The 19,417-nt window shown below is 41.4% G+C and overlaps 1 protein-coding gene across 1 annotated transcript in view; it reads left to right on the forward strand.

Moving 5' to 3' along the window:
- The window catches only part of MYO18B (myosin XVIIIB), a 602,318-nt gene that overhangs the window by 240,264 nt on the left and 342,637 nt on the right, over positions 1-19,417 (forward strand). The window contains exons 23-26 of the mRNA XM_056518071.1: positions 6,217-6,282; positions 10,825-10,953; positions 13,183-13,326; positions 13,444-13,533. Of these exons, the coding sequence (XP_056374046.1) occupies positions 6,217-6,282; positions 10,825-10,953; positions 13,183-13,326; positions 13,444-13,533 (429 nt within the window). The remainder of the gene's footprint in view (positions 1-6,216; positions 6,283-10,824; positions 10,954-13,182; positions 13,327-13,443; positions 13,534-19,417) is intronic.

Below are 19,417 nucleotides of genomic sequence, written 5' to 3' on the forward strand. Positions count from 1 at the left end.
ATCCAGACACTTTGCCGTTGCCCCTTACTATGAATCTTTGCCGCCTGCCTTGACCTTCTACTACGTCTGACCTCGCCTTGCCTTGTCCTTGTGTACCGCGCCTGTCTCAGCTCTCAGTGAGGTTGAGTCGCTATCGGGTGGAACAACCTGGGGGTTACCTGCCGCAGAAAGTCCATCCCGCTTTGCGGCGGGCTCTGCTGAATACCAGTAACCCCTTAGATTCCGTTCCCCTGGCACAGCCCACGCCATCGCCTCACTGACACAGAGGATCCACTCCTGTGTCCTCCCCGCATTCCAGTCCGGACCCTGACAGTTGGACCACTCTTCCTTTCCGAACTGCTCCAGGTCTCTCTTATTGGAAGGTCACCTTTTCCCAACAGCAATTTTAAGATCTCTCCTTAGGTGTTCAATGGGATTTAGATCTGGACTCATTGCTGGCCACTTCAGAACTCTCCAGCGCCTTGTTGCCATCCATATCTGGGTGCTTTTTGACATATGTTTGGGGTCATTGTCCTGCTGGAAGACCCAAGATCTCAGACGCAAACCCAGCTTTCTGACACTGGGCTGTACAATGCGACCCAAAATCCATTGGTAATCCTCAGATTTTACAATGCCTTGCACACATTCAAGGCACCCAGTGCCAGAGGCAGCATAACAACCTCAAAACATCATTTAACCTCCACCATTTTTCACTGTAGGTCCTTTGTTCTTTTCTTTGTAGGCCTCATTCCATTTTCGGTAAGCAGTAGAATGATGTCCTTTACCAAAAAGCCTTATCTTGGTCTCATCTGTCCACAAGACGTTTTCCCAGAAGGATTTTGGCTTACTCATGTTCATTTTGGCAAAATGTAGTCTTGCTTTTTTATGTCTCTGTGTCAGCAGTGGGGTCCTCCTGGGTCTCCTGCCATAGCGTTTCATTTCATTCAAATGTCGATGGATAGTTCACGCTGACACTGATGCTCCCTGAGCCTGCAGGACAGTTTCAATATCTTTGGAACTTGTTTGGTGCTGATTATCCACCATCTGGACTATCCTCCGTTGACACCATTCATCAATTTTTCTCTTTTGTCCACGCCAAAGGAGATTAACTACAGTGCCGTAGGTTGCAAACTTCTTGATAATGTTGCGCACTGTGGACAAAGGCAAATCTAAATATCTGTAGATGGACTTGTAACCTTGAGATTGTTGATATTTTTCCACAATTTTGGTTCTAAAGTCCTCAGACAGTTCTCTTCTCCTCTTTCTGTTGTCCATGCTTAGTGTGGCACACACAGACACACAGTGCAAAGACTAAGGGAACTCATCTCCTTTTTATCTGCTTTCATGTGTGATTTTTATATTGTCCACACCTGTTACTTGCTCCAGGTGAGTTTAAAGTAGCATCACATGCATGAAACAATGTTATTTTTCCAAAATTTTGAAAGGGTGTCAATAATTTTGTCCAGCCCATTTTTGGAGTTTGGTGTGGCCATAATTGAAAAAGGTTTTATGTTTGGAAAAAAAAAAAAAAATCATTTAGTCTCCTCTTTCTTTATGAGGTTTTCCAAAAGGTGCTAGGTCCTCTGTAAAGTCTATGAAGAACAGAGGAAGAAACCCCAGAGGATTGCTGGATCGCTAAAGAGTTGGAAGGCTTAGCTCAGCGCTCACTGGCAAATATCATTAACTATCAGTGGAAAGGTTTAGCATAATTTTGTGTTTTATTATTGAACCACACATTTAGAAAGGTTAAATCCTCTCTTTTTAGGATCTGATGAAAAGAGGATTTAACCCCTCGAAACGTGTAGTCCAACTTTAATATTTTAAACCTGTCTCCTCAAAGGTTAATTATATTCACCAGTAAGACACATCCACCTCCTCAATCCTCTGGGATCTCTCCATCCATTCTTCATTACCGCTTCTGCTTTTGATCCCAGTTTCAGATTTGGGCTGCTCCTTACTCAGAGAGGAAATCTGCTTATTATACAGTACAGACCAAAAGTTTGGACACACTTCTCATTCAGAGTTTTCTTTATTTTCATGACTATAAAAATTGTGGATTCACACTGAAGGCATCAAAACTATGAACTATGAATGTGGAATTATATACATAACAAAAAAGTGTGAAAATATGTTATATTCTAGGTTCTAGCCACCTTTTGCTTTGATTACTGCTTTGCACACTCTTGACATTCTCATGATGAGCTTCAAGAGGTGGTCACCTGAAATGGTATTCCAACAGTCTTGAAGGAGTTCCCAGAGATGCTTAGCACTTGTTGGCCCTTTTTGCCTTCACTCTGTGGTCCAGCTCACCCCAAACCATCTCGATTGGGTTCAGGTCCAGTGACTGTGGAGGCCAGGTCATCTGGCGCAGCACCCCATCACTCTCCTTTTTGGTCAAATAGCCCTTACACAGCCTGGAGGTGTGTTTGGGGTCATTACCTGTTGAAAAATAAATGACGGTCCAACTAAACGCAAACCGGATGGAATAGCATGCTGCTGCAAGATGCTGTGGTAGCCATGCTGGTTCAGTATGCCTTCAATTTTGAATAAATCCCCAACAGTGTCACCAGCAAAGCACCCCCACGCCATCACACCTCCTCCTCCACACCAGCACACCTGTGAAGTGAAAACCATTTCAGGTGACTACCTCTTGAAGCTCAACAAGAGAATGCCAAGAGTCTGCAAAGCAGTAATCAAAGCAAAAGGTGGCTACTTTGAAGAACCTAGAATATGACATATTTTCAGTTGTTTCACACGTTTTTGTTATCTATATAATTCCACATGTGTTAATTCATAGTTTTAATGCCTTCAATGTGAATCTACAATTTTTATAGTCATGAAAATAAAGAAAACTCTAAATGAGAAGGTGTGTCCAAACTTTTGGTCTGTACTGTATATATGTATAATGATGTTGTTCCCAGTGTGCAACACATCTAGGTGAGCATATCACCTTCTCTGTATTTTATTGCCTACAAGAAAAGGCTAACAGCACTAGATAGCGCCTATCTACTGATCTTATTTTTTACACTAATCTTTTAAGTTTATGGGAGCTATAGAAATACCCAAGTGAAGGAGTTCTGTAGCTTTATTACTTCCCCATAGATTTTATTAGAGAATGAATGTACATATGGTAAGTATCTTGTGCTTGAGACAGACATACTAACAATTTAGCAAAGCAAAATAATATATGGAAAGGTTAACAACATCAAATAAAAGACACAAAGTGTGAGTAAACTGCTGCTAAAATATAAAAAAGCACAAAACATAAAAAGCGGCATGTTCTTCAATGCTCTTTACTTTTAGTCCATTTTATATTTGTCTAAACTGCAATGCATACATACAATGCATTATGATATATTTAACTCATACTGATGTGTGTTCAATCCCATAGGAAATGTCAAAATACTTAGATTTTCGAACAGATTTTTGCGATAAACTACACTATTATTGAAATAAATGGAATACACTGCTAAATATTCAAACACTATTAAATTCAATAATGAATAATGCATCTCCACATGCCATACTTGGCAAAGCTGTCAATGCCCATGTACTGGGATGTTAAAGATTTCTTATTTTGTTTTTGATGAATTCAATATTGCTTTCATGTGCTTTTTTTTTTTGCAGTATACTGAATATACATAATAAAATGTGAAAAATACCATGTTTTAAATGTAGGTTTTATGGTTACACTCCTAAAATATGACTTTTGGTAAAGAGGTATTCCAGTTTCAACAACAAAATGTTAATTGTTAAGTTATACCACCTTCCAATGTACTTTTTTTTAAATAATTATTTAGAATTTTTAAAACAATAAGAACCTTCACTGATTACTTACTAATCAGATCATGGGATGGACACACAAGTTGGCTTGTAATAATAAACAACTCTGATAACTGTACAGAAATCAGTACTGTACAAGTTAGTTATAAAATGATTACACATTTACATTAAAACCGGATGTATCCCTGTAAACTCATACTATGCAGGCATTTAAAATGAATTATACACAAACGGACAAATATGACCTGGGAAAAAATATATATTTATTTAGTACATAAGTGACTAAGCATTTCCGATTAACCCAGGTACTGGTAATGGCTACATGTATGTAAGCTCCAAAATTGAATAGCAAACACCAAAAGAGAAAAAAACGGAGTCACATAATTTTATTAATTCCGTGTAATATAAATACATAAAGGTAATAAAATTGGTTATATTTCAAAGAGGAATACAGCTAAAAAGGTGGTGTCACCGACTCTGCAATAAAAGCTGAGGTATATATAGTATGTTATTTACTGAGTCCACCACAATGGAGTAATTGATAATACAGTAAACTCGCACACTAAATTGCACAATCCAAAATGGTTAGCAGCATGTAAAAAGTACAAATCTTACAGTGAGAGCAAAAATATTGCATACCAGGTAAAGTGCAGAGTGCATGTAAACAAAATAACATTGCAGGGATACAGATCAATATAAAAGTATACCAAGGTACAGCAGCAAATGGCAGAGACCGGGACAGCACCACTCCAATGTACTTTTCGGTATGCAACCTTCATCTGGGAGTCTAAAATGTACCTGTTGTATCTCAGAAAAAAAATATTCCTTATAAGTGTTCCTCACTAGGTCATGCAGATACTTTACATCTGTCTTGCTTCTGTATTTGGCTCTCAAAAACCTCTCTTCTGCTGCTCACTAATTCTGACATCAACTGCTCAGGATCAGACATGTCTGATGCAAGCACAGAGTCCGCCCTCATTCACTGTGCATTTACTTTCTCCCTGAGTCTGCTGTGCTGGGTCTATTCATCCAATCACCGCAGGCTGTTTTGCAACCCCCTCCTCTCTGTTTTCAGACAGGAGTCTGATAGGACAGGAGTAAGCACAGATGAGTGCTCTTCCTGCCCTCACCTACTGGACTTTGTTCCAGCCTGTGTTTAAGCTGGGACAAAGCTGATACTGCAGCCAGAGAGGATTATGTTCTGCTTGGTATTGGGATCACTAGTGATATTTTTTTTATCACTATGCCATGATTTCTATGAAGAGGAGATAACTAAGCCATGATTTCTATAAAGAGGAGATAATATTTAATGAAGTATATAAAAAAGGTAAAAGAAGTAGTGAAGTAAAAAATCCTTTGAATAGGTTATAACTTATAGATCGTGGGAGGTCCGACCACTGGGACCCCCCCGCGATTTCCTGAACGGGGCCCCGGTAGTCTGCCAGAAGCAGCCGTTCCAACCCCCACAGGAAGCCATGGCCGACATACCCCTCCATGTATCTCTAGGGGACACATGGAGGCAGCATGTCGCCGCTTCATGCCAGGGTTTGCACACCCCTTCCAGCAGACTGCCGGGGCCCCATTCTGGAGATAGGAGATAAGTTATCCCCTATCCTTTGGATAGGAGATAAGTTAACTTTCACTACAAAACTCCTTTAAAGAGTACCGGCTATCATCCATATCAGCTCATTTTCTGCCTCTGCTAGGTTCCACTCTGCATTACCATTAGTTTGCTGTATTTTTTTTGTAAATTCATTTAGTATTCCACCTGTTACAGTCTTTGTTTTCTTGCTCGCAGACTGTGAGCTTTGGCCGGCAGGAGGGGGCGTTACCTGGCAAGCATGACATGATCTGAAGCCTGCTGGGTAAGACTTCCATCCTTCCCTGTTCTATGCTGCGCTCGGCTGTCAATCCCCTCCTCTCTGTTATGCACAGCACAAGGCATACAGAAAGGTGGGAAATTGGAGCCATTCTGCCTGCCATGCACAGCACTACTGGCTGGCTCGTCTTCACAGGGAGGGGGGTGGGGGGTTGTGGAACAGCAGGCAGTGTTCAATGTAGCTGAGGTGCTCCATGCAGCGAGAGAGAGCTGTGCAAGGCCACGCTTATATTCCGCCCCACCTGCACTTCGGACTTGTGCCAGTCTGGCACAAGTCCGAAATCTATGCACACGGTGCAGGGAGAGATAGAAGAGAGACCCCTAGTGGTCCAAAGTTCAAAGCTAAAAAAAAAATAGGGAAAGAGGGATTTTTTTTAACAGGACATAAATTGCAAACATTAATAGTTTTATATTACTCTTTAATGCTTTGATTTTCATTATAACAGTGCCCATTTAATGAAACAAATTTCATCCTACATAGCAAGTTCAAAAGAAGAAATTTCTGTAAATTTTTTCTCTATTCTTACAGGCAAGCACTGCTTGTTTTGATCTTGAATGTGCTTCTATCTTTACAGGCTGTAGAAGAACTCTTCCAACTACTAGACCTTGAAAAGAGGAGCATTGTGATGGGTCGAAGTCAGGCAAGTCCCCAAATATTTATTCATGTTAATGTAGAAATAGTGGAATGAAAGACATCTGTGTGTATGCCAAATAGTCGAAAGATTCACAATGATTCTTATTGAGGCATAATCGGGTTCAGTATTCAGCATCTGGTTTAAAAGTTACATTTTATTTTTTGTAAACTGACGATAGGATGTTCACTCTTGATCAATGCCCATTGGCAACTTGTAAAATTTTTGTAGTTTTGGAAAAGAGCTGTTTGGTTTAGTATCTTGGTTGTAGTTCAGTCTCAGTACCACACTCTGGGTTTATCACCAAAAGATAAGCCCAAAAGTTCAGTCAAACTAAAGGGGAAAGAGCTGGGGCACATGAGTAGCATGGTCATGCTTCCTGGACACTTATAGTGGTGAAAATCTGATTATTCTAAGGCATCCAATGACCATTTACTGCAACAGGGGTATGATTAAATTACATTTACAAGCATTTATCCAACACTGTGGTTTAACAGGCAATAATGAGCTTACAAACTCTCTTTAAATAGAGCTAAGCTGCAACAGAGCATAGCCAAGTGTTGCACCCTCTCTTTAATTCTCTTAATATGGTCAGTAGCCCCTTTTGTTCCTGTAATTGATGGGGATCCTAATAAATAGACCCACACTTGTAAAATATTGACTACACATAACCAAGGGCTCTCCATAGATCTCCACAACATTTGTGAAAAACTTTCCAAACATTGGTTGACCGAAGTCGCCTAAATCTGCCATTGTGTAAGGGCTGCATAATGTGATAATAATTGGGGCAGAGATGAAAAGCCAAGGGCATGTGGAGGTCATAAGAGTTCAAATTCTAACAGACAATCAGAATCCAGGTTTATGGGCTCTATTAATAAATAAATATGACCACCTTTTAATATTTCAATTTAATTAAAGGTGATAGTGGGGGACTGGTGGCACACCTTTCTTTAGCGCTAGAAAGTATCATGGTAACTCATGCTGGTGGACTGTTGAAGGTGGACTATTATGGAAAATACCGCAGAGACAAACTGTGCATTTTCTACTTTGTACTTCATTCCCTGAGACTTTTTACTTTTTTTTCCCCCATTTTATGGCACTGTGCTACCAAGCCTGTTTAATATGGGACTTGGCACAGGCGCTGACTGCAGAGAGGTAAATCCATTAATATGAACAGTGATTTTGCAGAAGCTTTGAGGAGCTCATTGGGGCTGCGCAGTTAATGCCGTCATTATTGAAGCAATCAAACCCTTAATGAGGCATTACTCCATCTCCACTAATTCTCTGGCTATTGTTGCTGGGAACATTTATGTCAAAGCAATGGGTAAAGAGATTGACTGAAAAAGAAAAAATTGTCTATTTAGAATTTTTTGTGACTGTTAATGTTTAAATTAAGATGCTTCCCAGTCCTCGACTTGAAAAGATCTATGGTTTCTTTTTATGGTGAATTAAACTTTTAATGGAAGTCCTTCTTGGCCAGAGATACTATAGAATATTACATTCATGTATTTCATGCTCAGTATTTTACATCATTTTACACTTTTTTCAATTGATAAACATAAATGCATTGTTTTGTATGGTCAGGCTATAATTTCCCTTTTGCTTTGAGTGGAAAATAAAAGCAAATTTGAAATAGTAATGTGGCCTTTATTTTTTATTAGGGTACATTTAAATATGCAAATTTAGCTGCAGATTTTTCACAAAAGATTTTACTACACATTGAAGTCAATGGGTAGCAAAATCAGCAGCAGAAAATCTGCAGCAAAAGATGCACTTGTGAATATACCCTTATGGAGAATGCTTATTTTTATTTGTAGAATTTTACATTATTTTTAATTATTTGGTATATAATATAGGTATTTCTCAGATCATAGATAGTGGTTCTTCAACCTACCAACTGTGTTTATGCCAAATTTCCACCTTCCTAAAACATTCCTGTCTCGATTTAGTTGTCAACTATGGGTAACATTTTTCAAGTCTCCAGGCTGCTTTACAAAAGTTAGGCCGCCACTCTCATTATTGTTATGTTTCTAAAGGTTCTGGCTTTGGTATTTTTTTTTTATTCTTAAAAACAACCAAAAATTAAAAATGGTAGCATATTTACTAAAAGTGCTCTGTGTGCAGCTACCATGGGAGTTTCTTTAGAAGGCTAAACCAGGACTTCCAAACATACGGTACACCATTTTTCATGACAGTAAAAAGAAGATTAATTCTGGAATTTCTCACTCAAACTTATTTCATGCAATCTTGGTGCAAATGTTTTACTCTGTCAATATTTTACACTGACAGGATAGGCCATCAATGTTAACATCTCAGAGCACTGTTTTAAATCTACATTACAGATAATAAGCAGGTTTCATTTAAATTACAATGTAAATGGGAAATGTACATTGTAATAAATAAATGAATAAAGCATGTAATAAAGATAATTTTAACACCTCTAACTTCCTACTCCTTCCCCTAATACTACAGCCCCCCCCCCACCCCTCCTTCCAATATCTCTTATCTCGGCTGAGAACTTTAACACACAGTTCAAACAAAAGATTGCCAACATCATGGAAAGCTTTATTCTACAGTCTCCACAACTCATCTTCCCAGCTGCTCAGTGCTCTTGCCGACAAATCCACCTTTCCCCTTGCTCTTTCTCTGACTTTTCTCTCTTGCAATCCTTTCCCAGGATACCATTGTCTATGAAATTCAGCTTAAAGTGTACCTGTCGTCAACAAAAACTTTTTATATAATGTAGGTAATACCATTGTATGTATATTTGTAATGTACATTGGTTAAAAATTGTGGATATTTTTGGGTGAAAAAATATTGTCTCTGCAGCTATTGCATGTGTGTCTCTGTGAGGAGTCCAAATACAGGAAGTGAAGGCAGGGCTCTGTGCAGGCTCCTGGCTTGTCAATCATCCTGATGTTTGAGCCTGTAGCATGTTATAGAGCATCATTGCACACTGTCCTGCTTTTTCTTAGTGCACAGAGCCCTGCTTGTCCTGCTCTCACTTCCTGTATTTGGACTCCTCATAGAGACACACAGGCAATAGCTGCAGGGACAAAAATATAAAAACATGTTTAACCAATGTATATTACAAATATACATATAATGGTATTATCTACATTATATAAAACATTTTTGTTGACGAAAGGTACACTTTAATTTTTAACAATGGCATACAACTGTCTCCAAGATTTCTCTTGTGCTTCCCACATACTCTAAAACTCAAGGACACAGCGGCTCTGGATGTTTCAAGTATTACAACTCAGTCCCATTACTTAAATAGAATCTAACTTTTCTAAACTGTAATACAATGGCCAGAAGTACCCAGCTGTGCCTGGTAACCAATGGAGTAGATGTGGCAGCCCTATCAATCAGGGGAGCAATGAGCAGACCCCCAACCAGTCTGGTATTGATGGTCTATCCTGAGGATCAAATATATTAAAATGTAAGATTTTCTGACATGTGTCTGATAAAGTGCAGAATAATTTCTTCACAAGAAAATCTGTTTATCATCGCTATGAAGAGAAGAAGGCATGACATACGTTTATAAACTCCTTTACATACCCTAGAAGTCCTTAGAAATGCATTTGTAAGAACACTGTATACATGACTCTTGCTGACATAAGTTTATGTTGACACTTGCAGTAATTAGATCATTTAACTGTCTTAATTACTGATGTATTTTCTAATTTATATTTAAATATATTTTTTATCTGTTTATATGTCTATATGATACATATTCAGTCAGATGTGAACAGTCGGTTCCTTCACTGCTCACTGTACTCTTCCAGAAAGACTTTTTACATGTTCTTTATACATATGTATATGTGTATCCATAAGACCATTTATGAGGTCTCCATTGGTGTTGAAGACTTGACTTGGTTATTCAGCTAAACACAACATTTTCATTGATTTGAGGACATAGCTGTGTCAGAAGCCAGAAGAGTTCAATGAACAATAGAGCAAACAATAGCTTTGTACATGGAACATCATCATGGGCTTATTCATATAATGGACCCGTAGGGAGTCTTCACACTCCTGCCTGATGCCTATTTGAGGCACCATATTTGCTCCTAGAAGTATTAGTAATTTTGACTCAGTGAGGAAAAACATATACATGTACTTACATGTGAATTCAGAGAAAAACTATGGGCTTACAATGTATTCAGTAACTGTAAGATTGAGTTCCTGAATATGGTAATATGCATAAAGCCAAGACTGTAAAATGTTTTTAATACAAAATAAAAAATCACACTGTTCTCTAGAAAGTCATTGTATGCTGTAGTATAAAGATTTTCGTTTTGTAGAAATAAGGATTCCTAAAAACAATGGTAGACAATTATTCCTCCTCTATCAAACTACCCTCCCACATATACACGCTTTATTTCATTTTTTAGATTTATTTCTATGTATATTTGTATATTTATTTTTTCTTTGCATTTTTTCTTCTTAGATGATAAACATACTACTACGAGATGCTCATGTTGGCCCTGTGTGATGCAGTATTGATTGTTTTTGAAGCTTCCCCTGACTATATATTATTCTCTGTAGGTGTTCATGAAATCTGGTGTTCTATCCAGGCTAGAGAAACAGCGGGAGAAGATGATTTCTCAAAGCATGATCCTTTTTCAAGCAGCATGCAGAGGTTTCCTTTGTCGGCAAAAGTTCAAGAAAATAAAGGCAAGGACTGATCTAATATACCCTTTTATTATGTGTCTTTAAGTCACCTACTGACACCATTCTTGTACTATTCTATAAAAGATCAAAAACATTGTTTTGTAAGCTGTTTAGGTTCCTCATGTGCATTCTCCATTATACTTTCCACATAACCTGAGACTAGAACACAACAAACTTTCCACCTAACAAAAGAGCAAATAAACTTGTGGCGAGCACAAACATATTGTACCAAAGAAATATTCCTACTTTGTAGTTTGAATATTTTGAATAGCAGGTATAACGTTATAAGCCCGTAATATATTTCACTGTATTACTTTCTGCTGCTTGAAAGAGTTGTATGAGAAAAAGAAGTCTGCTTTTCTTTAGAAACAGAACAAAATGCAGACTGCCCTTTTGGATGTAATATGAATATATATATATATATATATATATATATATATATATATATATATATATATTTAATCTGAGGCAACATTCAAACAATAGATCTAGGGCTTATTAAATACTTCAGTTCAGAATCACATATATAGTAGAGCTTAAAGCATTACTGTCAAACAGACATGTCTCTCACCAATCTCTAGATTAACCCCTTAAGGACCAGGCCCATTTTGGCCTTAAAGGGGTTTTCCGGTGCTTACACATCTTATCCCCTATCCAAAGGATAGGGGATAAGATGCCTGATCGCAGGAGTCCCGCCGCTGGGGACGCCCATGATCATGCACGCGGTACCACCCCGATTGTAATCAGTCCCCGGAGCGTGTTCGCTTCGGGTCTGATTACGGGCGACCACCGGGCCGGTGGCGTGTGACGTCACGCCTCCGCCCCCGTGTGACGTCACGCTCCGTCCCTCAATGCAAGCCTATGGGAGGGGGCGTGATAGCCCCTTTAAGCCGGGAGAAGGACACAGCTGAGCACTTCACTCCCCAGCTTACATCTAGATCTGACTTGCAGGGGACAGGCTCCAAAGACCTTAAATAGATCTTATTTCCTGCTACAAATAAGACCTAGTACCACTCTCAGCATTAAGATTACCAACCGATCAATAGTTTTGACATTTTTGTATGACATGTCAAAAGGGATTATTATTATTATTTTTTTTAAAGACACATTAATGCTTTAAGGGTTAATTAACGTGTGGCTGAATTTTATTCCAAAAATTTTCTGTAACTGTTCGATTAATTTTTATGTGACTTTAAATCTTTTCACATACTGCAGAAACAGCCCCATTAACATTCAGTCAGTCTCATTTAGTTGTTGCTATTACGCACTGTGATAATTTACTTATGTAAACTAATTTTCCTTTGATTAACTGTAACATTTTTATATTAGATCATGCAAAATAGAAATTACGGCAACTTCAAATGTTCTGTTGATTATCTGTCAAAGTGTCCAGTGCCAGTGGTCGCACATGCTCAGTAGTGCAGTCCTACTGCCTGAATCCCTGATCCTTGAAGTCAGGATATATTGCAGGCGAGCCAATAAGAATTGGTACACTAGAAGAGAAAGAGAAAATCAAAAGGACACAAGGAAGTGCCAAAATAGATGTGTAATGTTGTTACATGGGAACTTAAAAAAAAAAAAAATTATAATTAAAAATTGTTATGCTTTGTGTTTCTAAAAGAGAAATTTACTATTCAGCAGGTGATAACCCCATTAACTGAGTAGTTTTCTGCCATACTGTGAAATGACACATTTGCTATTATATCACAGAAAATTCTGTGGTGCTATTATTGGAAAAAAATCTGTGACAGATAGCGAGATCCTAATGGAAATTAAAGCCTTCTTTAATATTGACTTTGCTGTAGAATAAACCTTAAAGGGGTACTCCAATACTTATCCCCAGAATCTCTGGGAGTCCCTGTGATCTCCTGAATGAGGCTCCATGTCTCTCTGTCTGTGGAGCAGCGTGTCAGCATGCACTTTATACATTCTTTATGGGAGCACCAGAGATACACGAGCGCTGTGCTTGGGTATCTTTGTGCTCCCTATAGACAGTGCTTGGAGCATCTGCTGACACGCCCCTCCTTGCACAAGTAGAGATGGTGTCCCGCTCTGGAGGTTGCGGAGGGTCCCCCTTAGATAGAGGATACATTAAAGTAGCGGAGTACCCTTTACCTTAAAGGCTCAGCCATTGATGCTGACTTATTTTATTATAATGAGAAGTGACTGACAATATAACATTCATGAATCCATTCTATATCTATTTCATTTTTTTTTCTATTTTACAATTAGATTCAAATGGTTGCCCTTAAGTGTATTCAAAAGAATTTACGGAAATACTACTCCATACGAGATTGGTTGTGGTGGCAACTGATGTGTCAGATCCGACCCTCACTGTCTATCCATGCCGATGAGTCCCATTTGCGGGAAAAAGAGGTATGTGACCATTTACATGGAACTGACAACTGAAATCTCTCTCTAAAAGTAATTTTTTACCAGATTCATATTAAGATAAAATATGGTGTGATAAAAACGTCTGTTTGCTTTCTGTAGGAGGAAATCATTGCTATATCAACAAAACTTTGCAAGTCCGAAAAGTCCAGAAATGAAATGAGACAGAATGTGGATCTGCTGGAAAGCAAGGTAAGACAATGACAATCTGATCTCTATTAGAAAGACTTGTAGATTATATTCAGACCAGATGACACTGACATTGGGCTAGTACAGTGTGTTAGCAGCCATGGGTAGAGATGTCGCGAATTGTTCGCCCGCGAACAGTTCCCGGCGAATTTAGCATGTTCGCGTTTGCATCGCCGGGTGAACATATGTGAAGTTCGATCCACCCCCTATACTTTAACATTGCAGTTAACACAGTCAGCAGACACATTACAGCCAATCAGCAGCAGTCCCTCCCTTCCAGACCGTCCTACCTCTTGCACGGACGCCATTTTACCCTCATTCAGCATGCTGCAGGCTTAGGAAGTGGAGGGTCAGAGAAGCTGCTCCTGCTGTATAGGGAAAGCGATAGCTAGGTTGCTGCTAGGTGGTGTATTCAGGGTCCAGTTTACTTCTAAAGCACTAGTGTAACATCTGCTTTCAGGACAGCACCCAAAAAAAAGCCCTTTTTAGGGCTGAAAGATATCAGTCCGTTTGTCTTGCAACAGCTGGAGGCACCCTGGTTGGGAGGGAACCGCTGGATAAAAGGGGTACTCCAGAATCAAACTTAAGTTCCTTCAAGCAACTAACTACTACAGTATTCAAAGGGCTGAAAGATATCAGTCCGTGAGTCTTGCAACAGCTGGAGGCACCCTGGTTGGGAGGGAACCGCTGGTTAAAAGGGGTACTCCAGGATCAAACTTAAGTTCCTTCAAGCAACTAACTACTACAGTATTCAAAGGGCTGAAAGATATCAGTCCGTGAGTCTTGCAACAGCTGGAGGCACCCTGGTTGGGAGGGAACCGCTGGTTAAAAGGGGTACTCCAGCATCAAACTTAAGTTCCGTCAAGCAATTATTTACTACATTATTCAAAGGGCTGAAAGATATCAGTCTGTGTGTTTTGCAACAGCTGGAGGCACCCTGGTTCGGGACCACTGCTTAAAAGGGGAACTCCGCTGGAAAGCTTTTTTTCTTTAAAGCAACTAACTACTAAAGTATTCAAAGGGCTGAAATATATCAGTCCGTGTGTTTTGCAACAGCTGGAAGCACCCTGGTTGGGGACCACTGCTTAAAAGGGAAACTCCGCTGGCAAGCTTTTTTGCTCATTGTCACCCTAGTGCAAATCACATTTGGTGTGACAGTTGTGCAAATTAAAAAAACAAAACCTTTTTTGGCTGTTAAATAAAACCAGTCGTCACTGTTAGTTCACGTCACAGTTGCCATTTTTTTTGCCTGCAGGGCAAATTGTGTCACCCTAGTGCAAGTCACATTAGGTGTGACAGTTGTGCAACTAAAAAAAAAATTTTTTTGGCTGTTAAATAAAATCAGTCGTCACTGTCAGTTCACGTCACAGTTGCCATTTTTTTTGCCTGCAGGGCAAATTGTGTCACCCTAGTGCAAATCACATTTGGTGTGACACTTGTGAAAATTTAACCAAAAAAATGACAGGCAGAGGAAGGCCACCCCGGAGGGGCCGTCGTGGTGCTGGGATTCCCTTTGGCCCTAGAATGGCCAGTGTTCAGAGGCCACGTACCCTGAACCCCCAAAGTTCTGAGGACTTAGTTGACTGGCTATCACAAGACACCCAATCTACTACAGCTTCCGCTCTGAACCTTGACGCACCGTCCTCCTCCTCTAGCTTAGCTTCGGGCACCTCTCATGCTACCACTTGCCCGGCTGCCGCCACCACCAACACTAGCACCACAGCAGCTTTAATTGATCCGTCAGACGAGTTATTTACACATCAGTTTGAAGACATGAGTGATGCGCAACCATTATTGCCATAGGATGTAGTTAACAGGGATATGTCTCAGTCAGACAGCATTACACACATGGACATACGGTGTGATGATGATGTTGTACACGCTGATGCTTCCTTTCTTGAGGTGTCAGATAGCGGTGAAGGTGTTGATGATGACGATGTGTCCATGGATGCCACGTGGGTGCCTGCTAGAAGAGAAGAAGAGGGGGAAAGTTCAGATGGGGAGACAGAGAGGAGGAGGTGACGAGTTGTAAGCAGGGGGAGGTCGTCGCAAGGAGCTAGTGGCACAGTCAGACAACATGCATCGGCACCCAGGGTAAGCCAGACGGGAAGCCAATCAACGCATGCTGTTGCCACCACCAGAATGCCGTCATTGCAGAGCTCAGCAGTGTGGCATTTTTTTGTGTGTCTGCCTTTAAAAAATTTGTAGCCATTGGGTCACCGCAGTGGAAGGTACCCGGACGAAATTTTTTTGCACAAAAGGCAATCCCCAACCTTTACTCCATTGTGCAAAAGGAAATAATGGCATGTCTGGCACACAGTGTAGGGGCAAGGGTCCATCTGACCACTGATATCTGGTCTGCAAAGCATGGTCAGGGCAGGTATATCACCTTCACTGCGCATTGGGTAAACCTGGTCACGGCTGCCAAGCATGGAATGCGTGGCTCTGCAGAGGAGTTGGTGACACCGCCACGACTTGCAGATAAGCCTGCTGCCACCTCCTCTGCTCCTCCTACTCTATCCTCTTCCATAACATCCTCGGCCGAGTCCTCTTCCATTGCATCTTGCTCCACATCACCGGCACCCCCCTCCAGCTCCCCAGGTGCTATTCCACATCCCAGATACAGCAGTGTCACGCCATCTTGGGGTTGAGTTGCCTCAAAGTGGAGAGTCACACCGCACCAGCACTCCTGTCGGCCCTGAACGCACAGGTGGACCAGTGGCTGACTCCGCACCAACTGGAGATCGGCAAGGTGATTTGTGACAACGGGATAAATTTGTTGGCGGCATTGAGGTTTGGCAAGTTGACACATGTGCCGTGCATGGCACATGTGTGTAATCTGATTGTACAACGCTTTGTGCTCAAGTGCTCAAGTACCCAGGCTTACAGGATGTCCTGAAGCAGTCCAGGAAAGTGTGTGGCCATTTCAGACATTCCTACACGGCCATGGCGCACTTGTCAGATATCCAGCGATGAAACAACATGCCAGTGAGGCGCTTGATTTGCGACAGCCCGACACGTTGGAATTCAACACTCCTAATGTTCGACCACCTGCTCCAACAAGAAAAAGCCGTCAACGAATATTTGTATGACCGGGGTGCTAGGACATCATCTGTGGAGCTGGGAATTTTTTTGCCATGTTACTGGAGGCTCATGCGCAATGCCTGTAGGCTCATGCGTCCTTTTGAGGAGGTGACAAACCTGGTCAGTTGCACCGAAGGCACCATCAGCGACATCATACCATTTGTTTTCTTCCTGGAGCGTGCCCTGCGAAGAGTGCTGGATCAGGCAGTAGATGAGTGAGAAGAAGAAGAGTTGTGGACACCATCACCACCAGAAACAGCCTTATCAGCATCGCTTGCTGGACCTGCGGCAATGCTGGAAGAAGATTGTGAGGAAGAGGAGTCAGAGGAGGAATGTGGCTTTGAAGAGGAGGAGGAAGACCAACCACAGCAGGCATCCCAGGGTGCTCCTTGTCACCTATCTGGTTCTCGTGGTGTTGTACGTGGCTGGGGGGAAGAAGATTATACCTTCCCTGACATCACTTAGGACGAGGAACGGGACATGAATAGCTCGGCATCCGTCCTTGTGCAAATGGGGTCTTTCATGCTGTCGTGCCCGTTGAGGGACCCTCATATAAAAAGGATGAAGGAGAACGACCTGTACTGGGTGTCCACGCTACTAGACCCCCGGTATAAACATAAAGTGCCTGACATGTTACCGCATTACAGCAAGGTGGAAAGGATTCAGCAGGTCCAAAATAATTTAAGAAGTATGCTGTACACAGCGTATAAGGGTCATGTCACAGCACAACAGGGATCTAACAGGGGAAGAGGTGAAAGTAATCCTCCTCCCACGAACACGCCGGCAAGGACAGGATGCTGTACAGACATACTGTTGATGGAGGACATGCAGAGCTTTTTAAGTCCTACGCATCGCCACAGCCCTTCTGGGTCCACCATCAGAGAACGACTTGACCGACAGGTAGCAGACTACCTGGCCTTAACCGCAGATATTGACACACTGAGGAGCGATGAACCCCTTGACTACTGGGTGTGCCGGCTTGACCTGTGGCCTGAGCTATCCCAATTTGCGCTCAAACTTCTGGAATGTCCCGCTTCAAGTGTCCTGTCAGAAAGCACCTTCAGTGCAGCAGGAGGTATTGTCACTGAGAAGAGGAGTCGCCTTGGTAAAAAAAAGTCTGGATTACCTCACATTTCTTAAGATGAATGAGGGATGGATGCCGAAGGGACTGACACTGGGCGATACATTTGACTGAACAAGGCCTGATCAGATGAGCTGCCTTGGGCTAAAAATGGTCCACATGCTGCTGTATTTGAACTCTGAATGCCGGATGACTTGCATGACTTATTCGCCACCAAGTAGGGTTCAAGCCGCAATGTTTTAGGGCACTTTCTGCCTGGCGAAACAAACAGAAAATTTTCTGGCCACTGCTACAGCAGCGGCTGCGACAATACCAAAGGTATACCAAAGGTAATACCAAAGGGAATCCCAGCCAGGTGTACATGCCTAATTTTTCTGGCATCTGCTGCTGCACTTGTTATGGTGCTGCAATTTTTCTGGCTGCTGCTACAGCTGCGGCTGCAACAATACCCAATTTTTCATCCATGTGTACATGCCTACTTTTTCTGGCCTCTGCTGCTGCACTTGTTCTGGTGCTGCAAATTTTCTGGCTGCTGCAATAGATGCGGCTGCGACAATACCAAATTTTTCATCCATGTGTACATGCCTAATTTTTCTGGCCTCTGCTGCTGCACTTGTTATGGTGCTGCAATTTTTATGGCCGCTGCTACAGAAGCTGCTGCAACAATTCCAAATTTTTCATCCATGTGTACATGCCTAATTTTTCTGGTACTCTCTGCTGACATCTCTGTCCATTTTAGCAACCGTGGATATTAGATGTATGCTAAGGGTAGATCAGAGGTTAGCACTGCTGACTTGCAGCGCTGGGGCCTTGGGTTCAAGGTCCCACTATGTGCTGCCTCAAGGGGGGCTCTAACTATGTGCTGACCAACATGGGGGAATCTAACTATGTGATGCCTAAAGGGGGGATCTAACTATGTGCTGCCTAAAGGGAGGCTCTAACTATGTGCTGCTTAATATGGGGGAATCTATGTGCTGTCTAAAGGGGGGAATATAACTATGTGATGCCTAAAGGGAGGCTCTATGTGGGGGCTAAAGCATGTTATTCCAAACCATTTAGGAATAATAGGTGATTTATGCCCTTTATGGATTAAAACCAGACTCTGCATCAACTATGTAATTTTCCATGGGAGTTTTGCCATGGATCCCACTCCGGCACGCCACAGTCCAGGTGTTAGTCCCCTTGAAACAACTTTTAAATCACTATTGTGGCCAGAAAGAGTCCCTGTGGGTTTTAAAATTTGCCTGCCCATTGAAGTCAATGGCGGTTCGCCCGGTTGCCTGGTTCGCAAACTTTTGCGGAAGTTCGCGGTTCGCGAACCGAAAATGTTATGTGTTATGTTCGCGACATCACTAGCCATGGGTACTGCTCACAATTTACAGTTTATTGTCAGGCTTTACCTACATGTGAAATTGAAAACAACGACAAGCCCAGGTGCAGCTTGACCTGAGCACTACCTGTGGCCACTATTGCATGTGTAATAGCATCAGTGTGTGTGTGTATATATAATTTTTTTATTTTTTTATTGACTTGCATATGTATCAAGTATGTAATCTAAATTTGTAAATATATCCCCTTCCATCTTCTAGTTTCTGTAATAGTAAATAAGGTGTGGTTGGCACCTGCATTGAGCTTTTTGTTAATCTGCTTTGTCATTGGAGCAGGACTCCAAAAAAATCCATTATACACCAGGCACGAAATGGATCCTTTTGACTTTAAAGG

The sequence above is a fragment of the Hyla sarda genome, chromosome 1 (assembly GCF_029499605.1).
Source record: "Hyla sarda isolate aHylSar1 chromosome 1, aHylSar1.hap1, whole genome shotgun sequence".
Lineage (NCBI taxonomy): Eukaryota > Metazoa > Chordata > Amphibia > Anura > Hylidae > Hyla > Hyla sarda.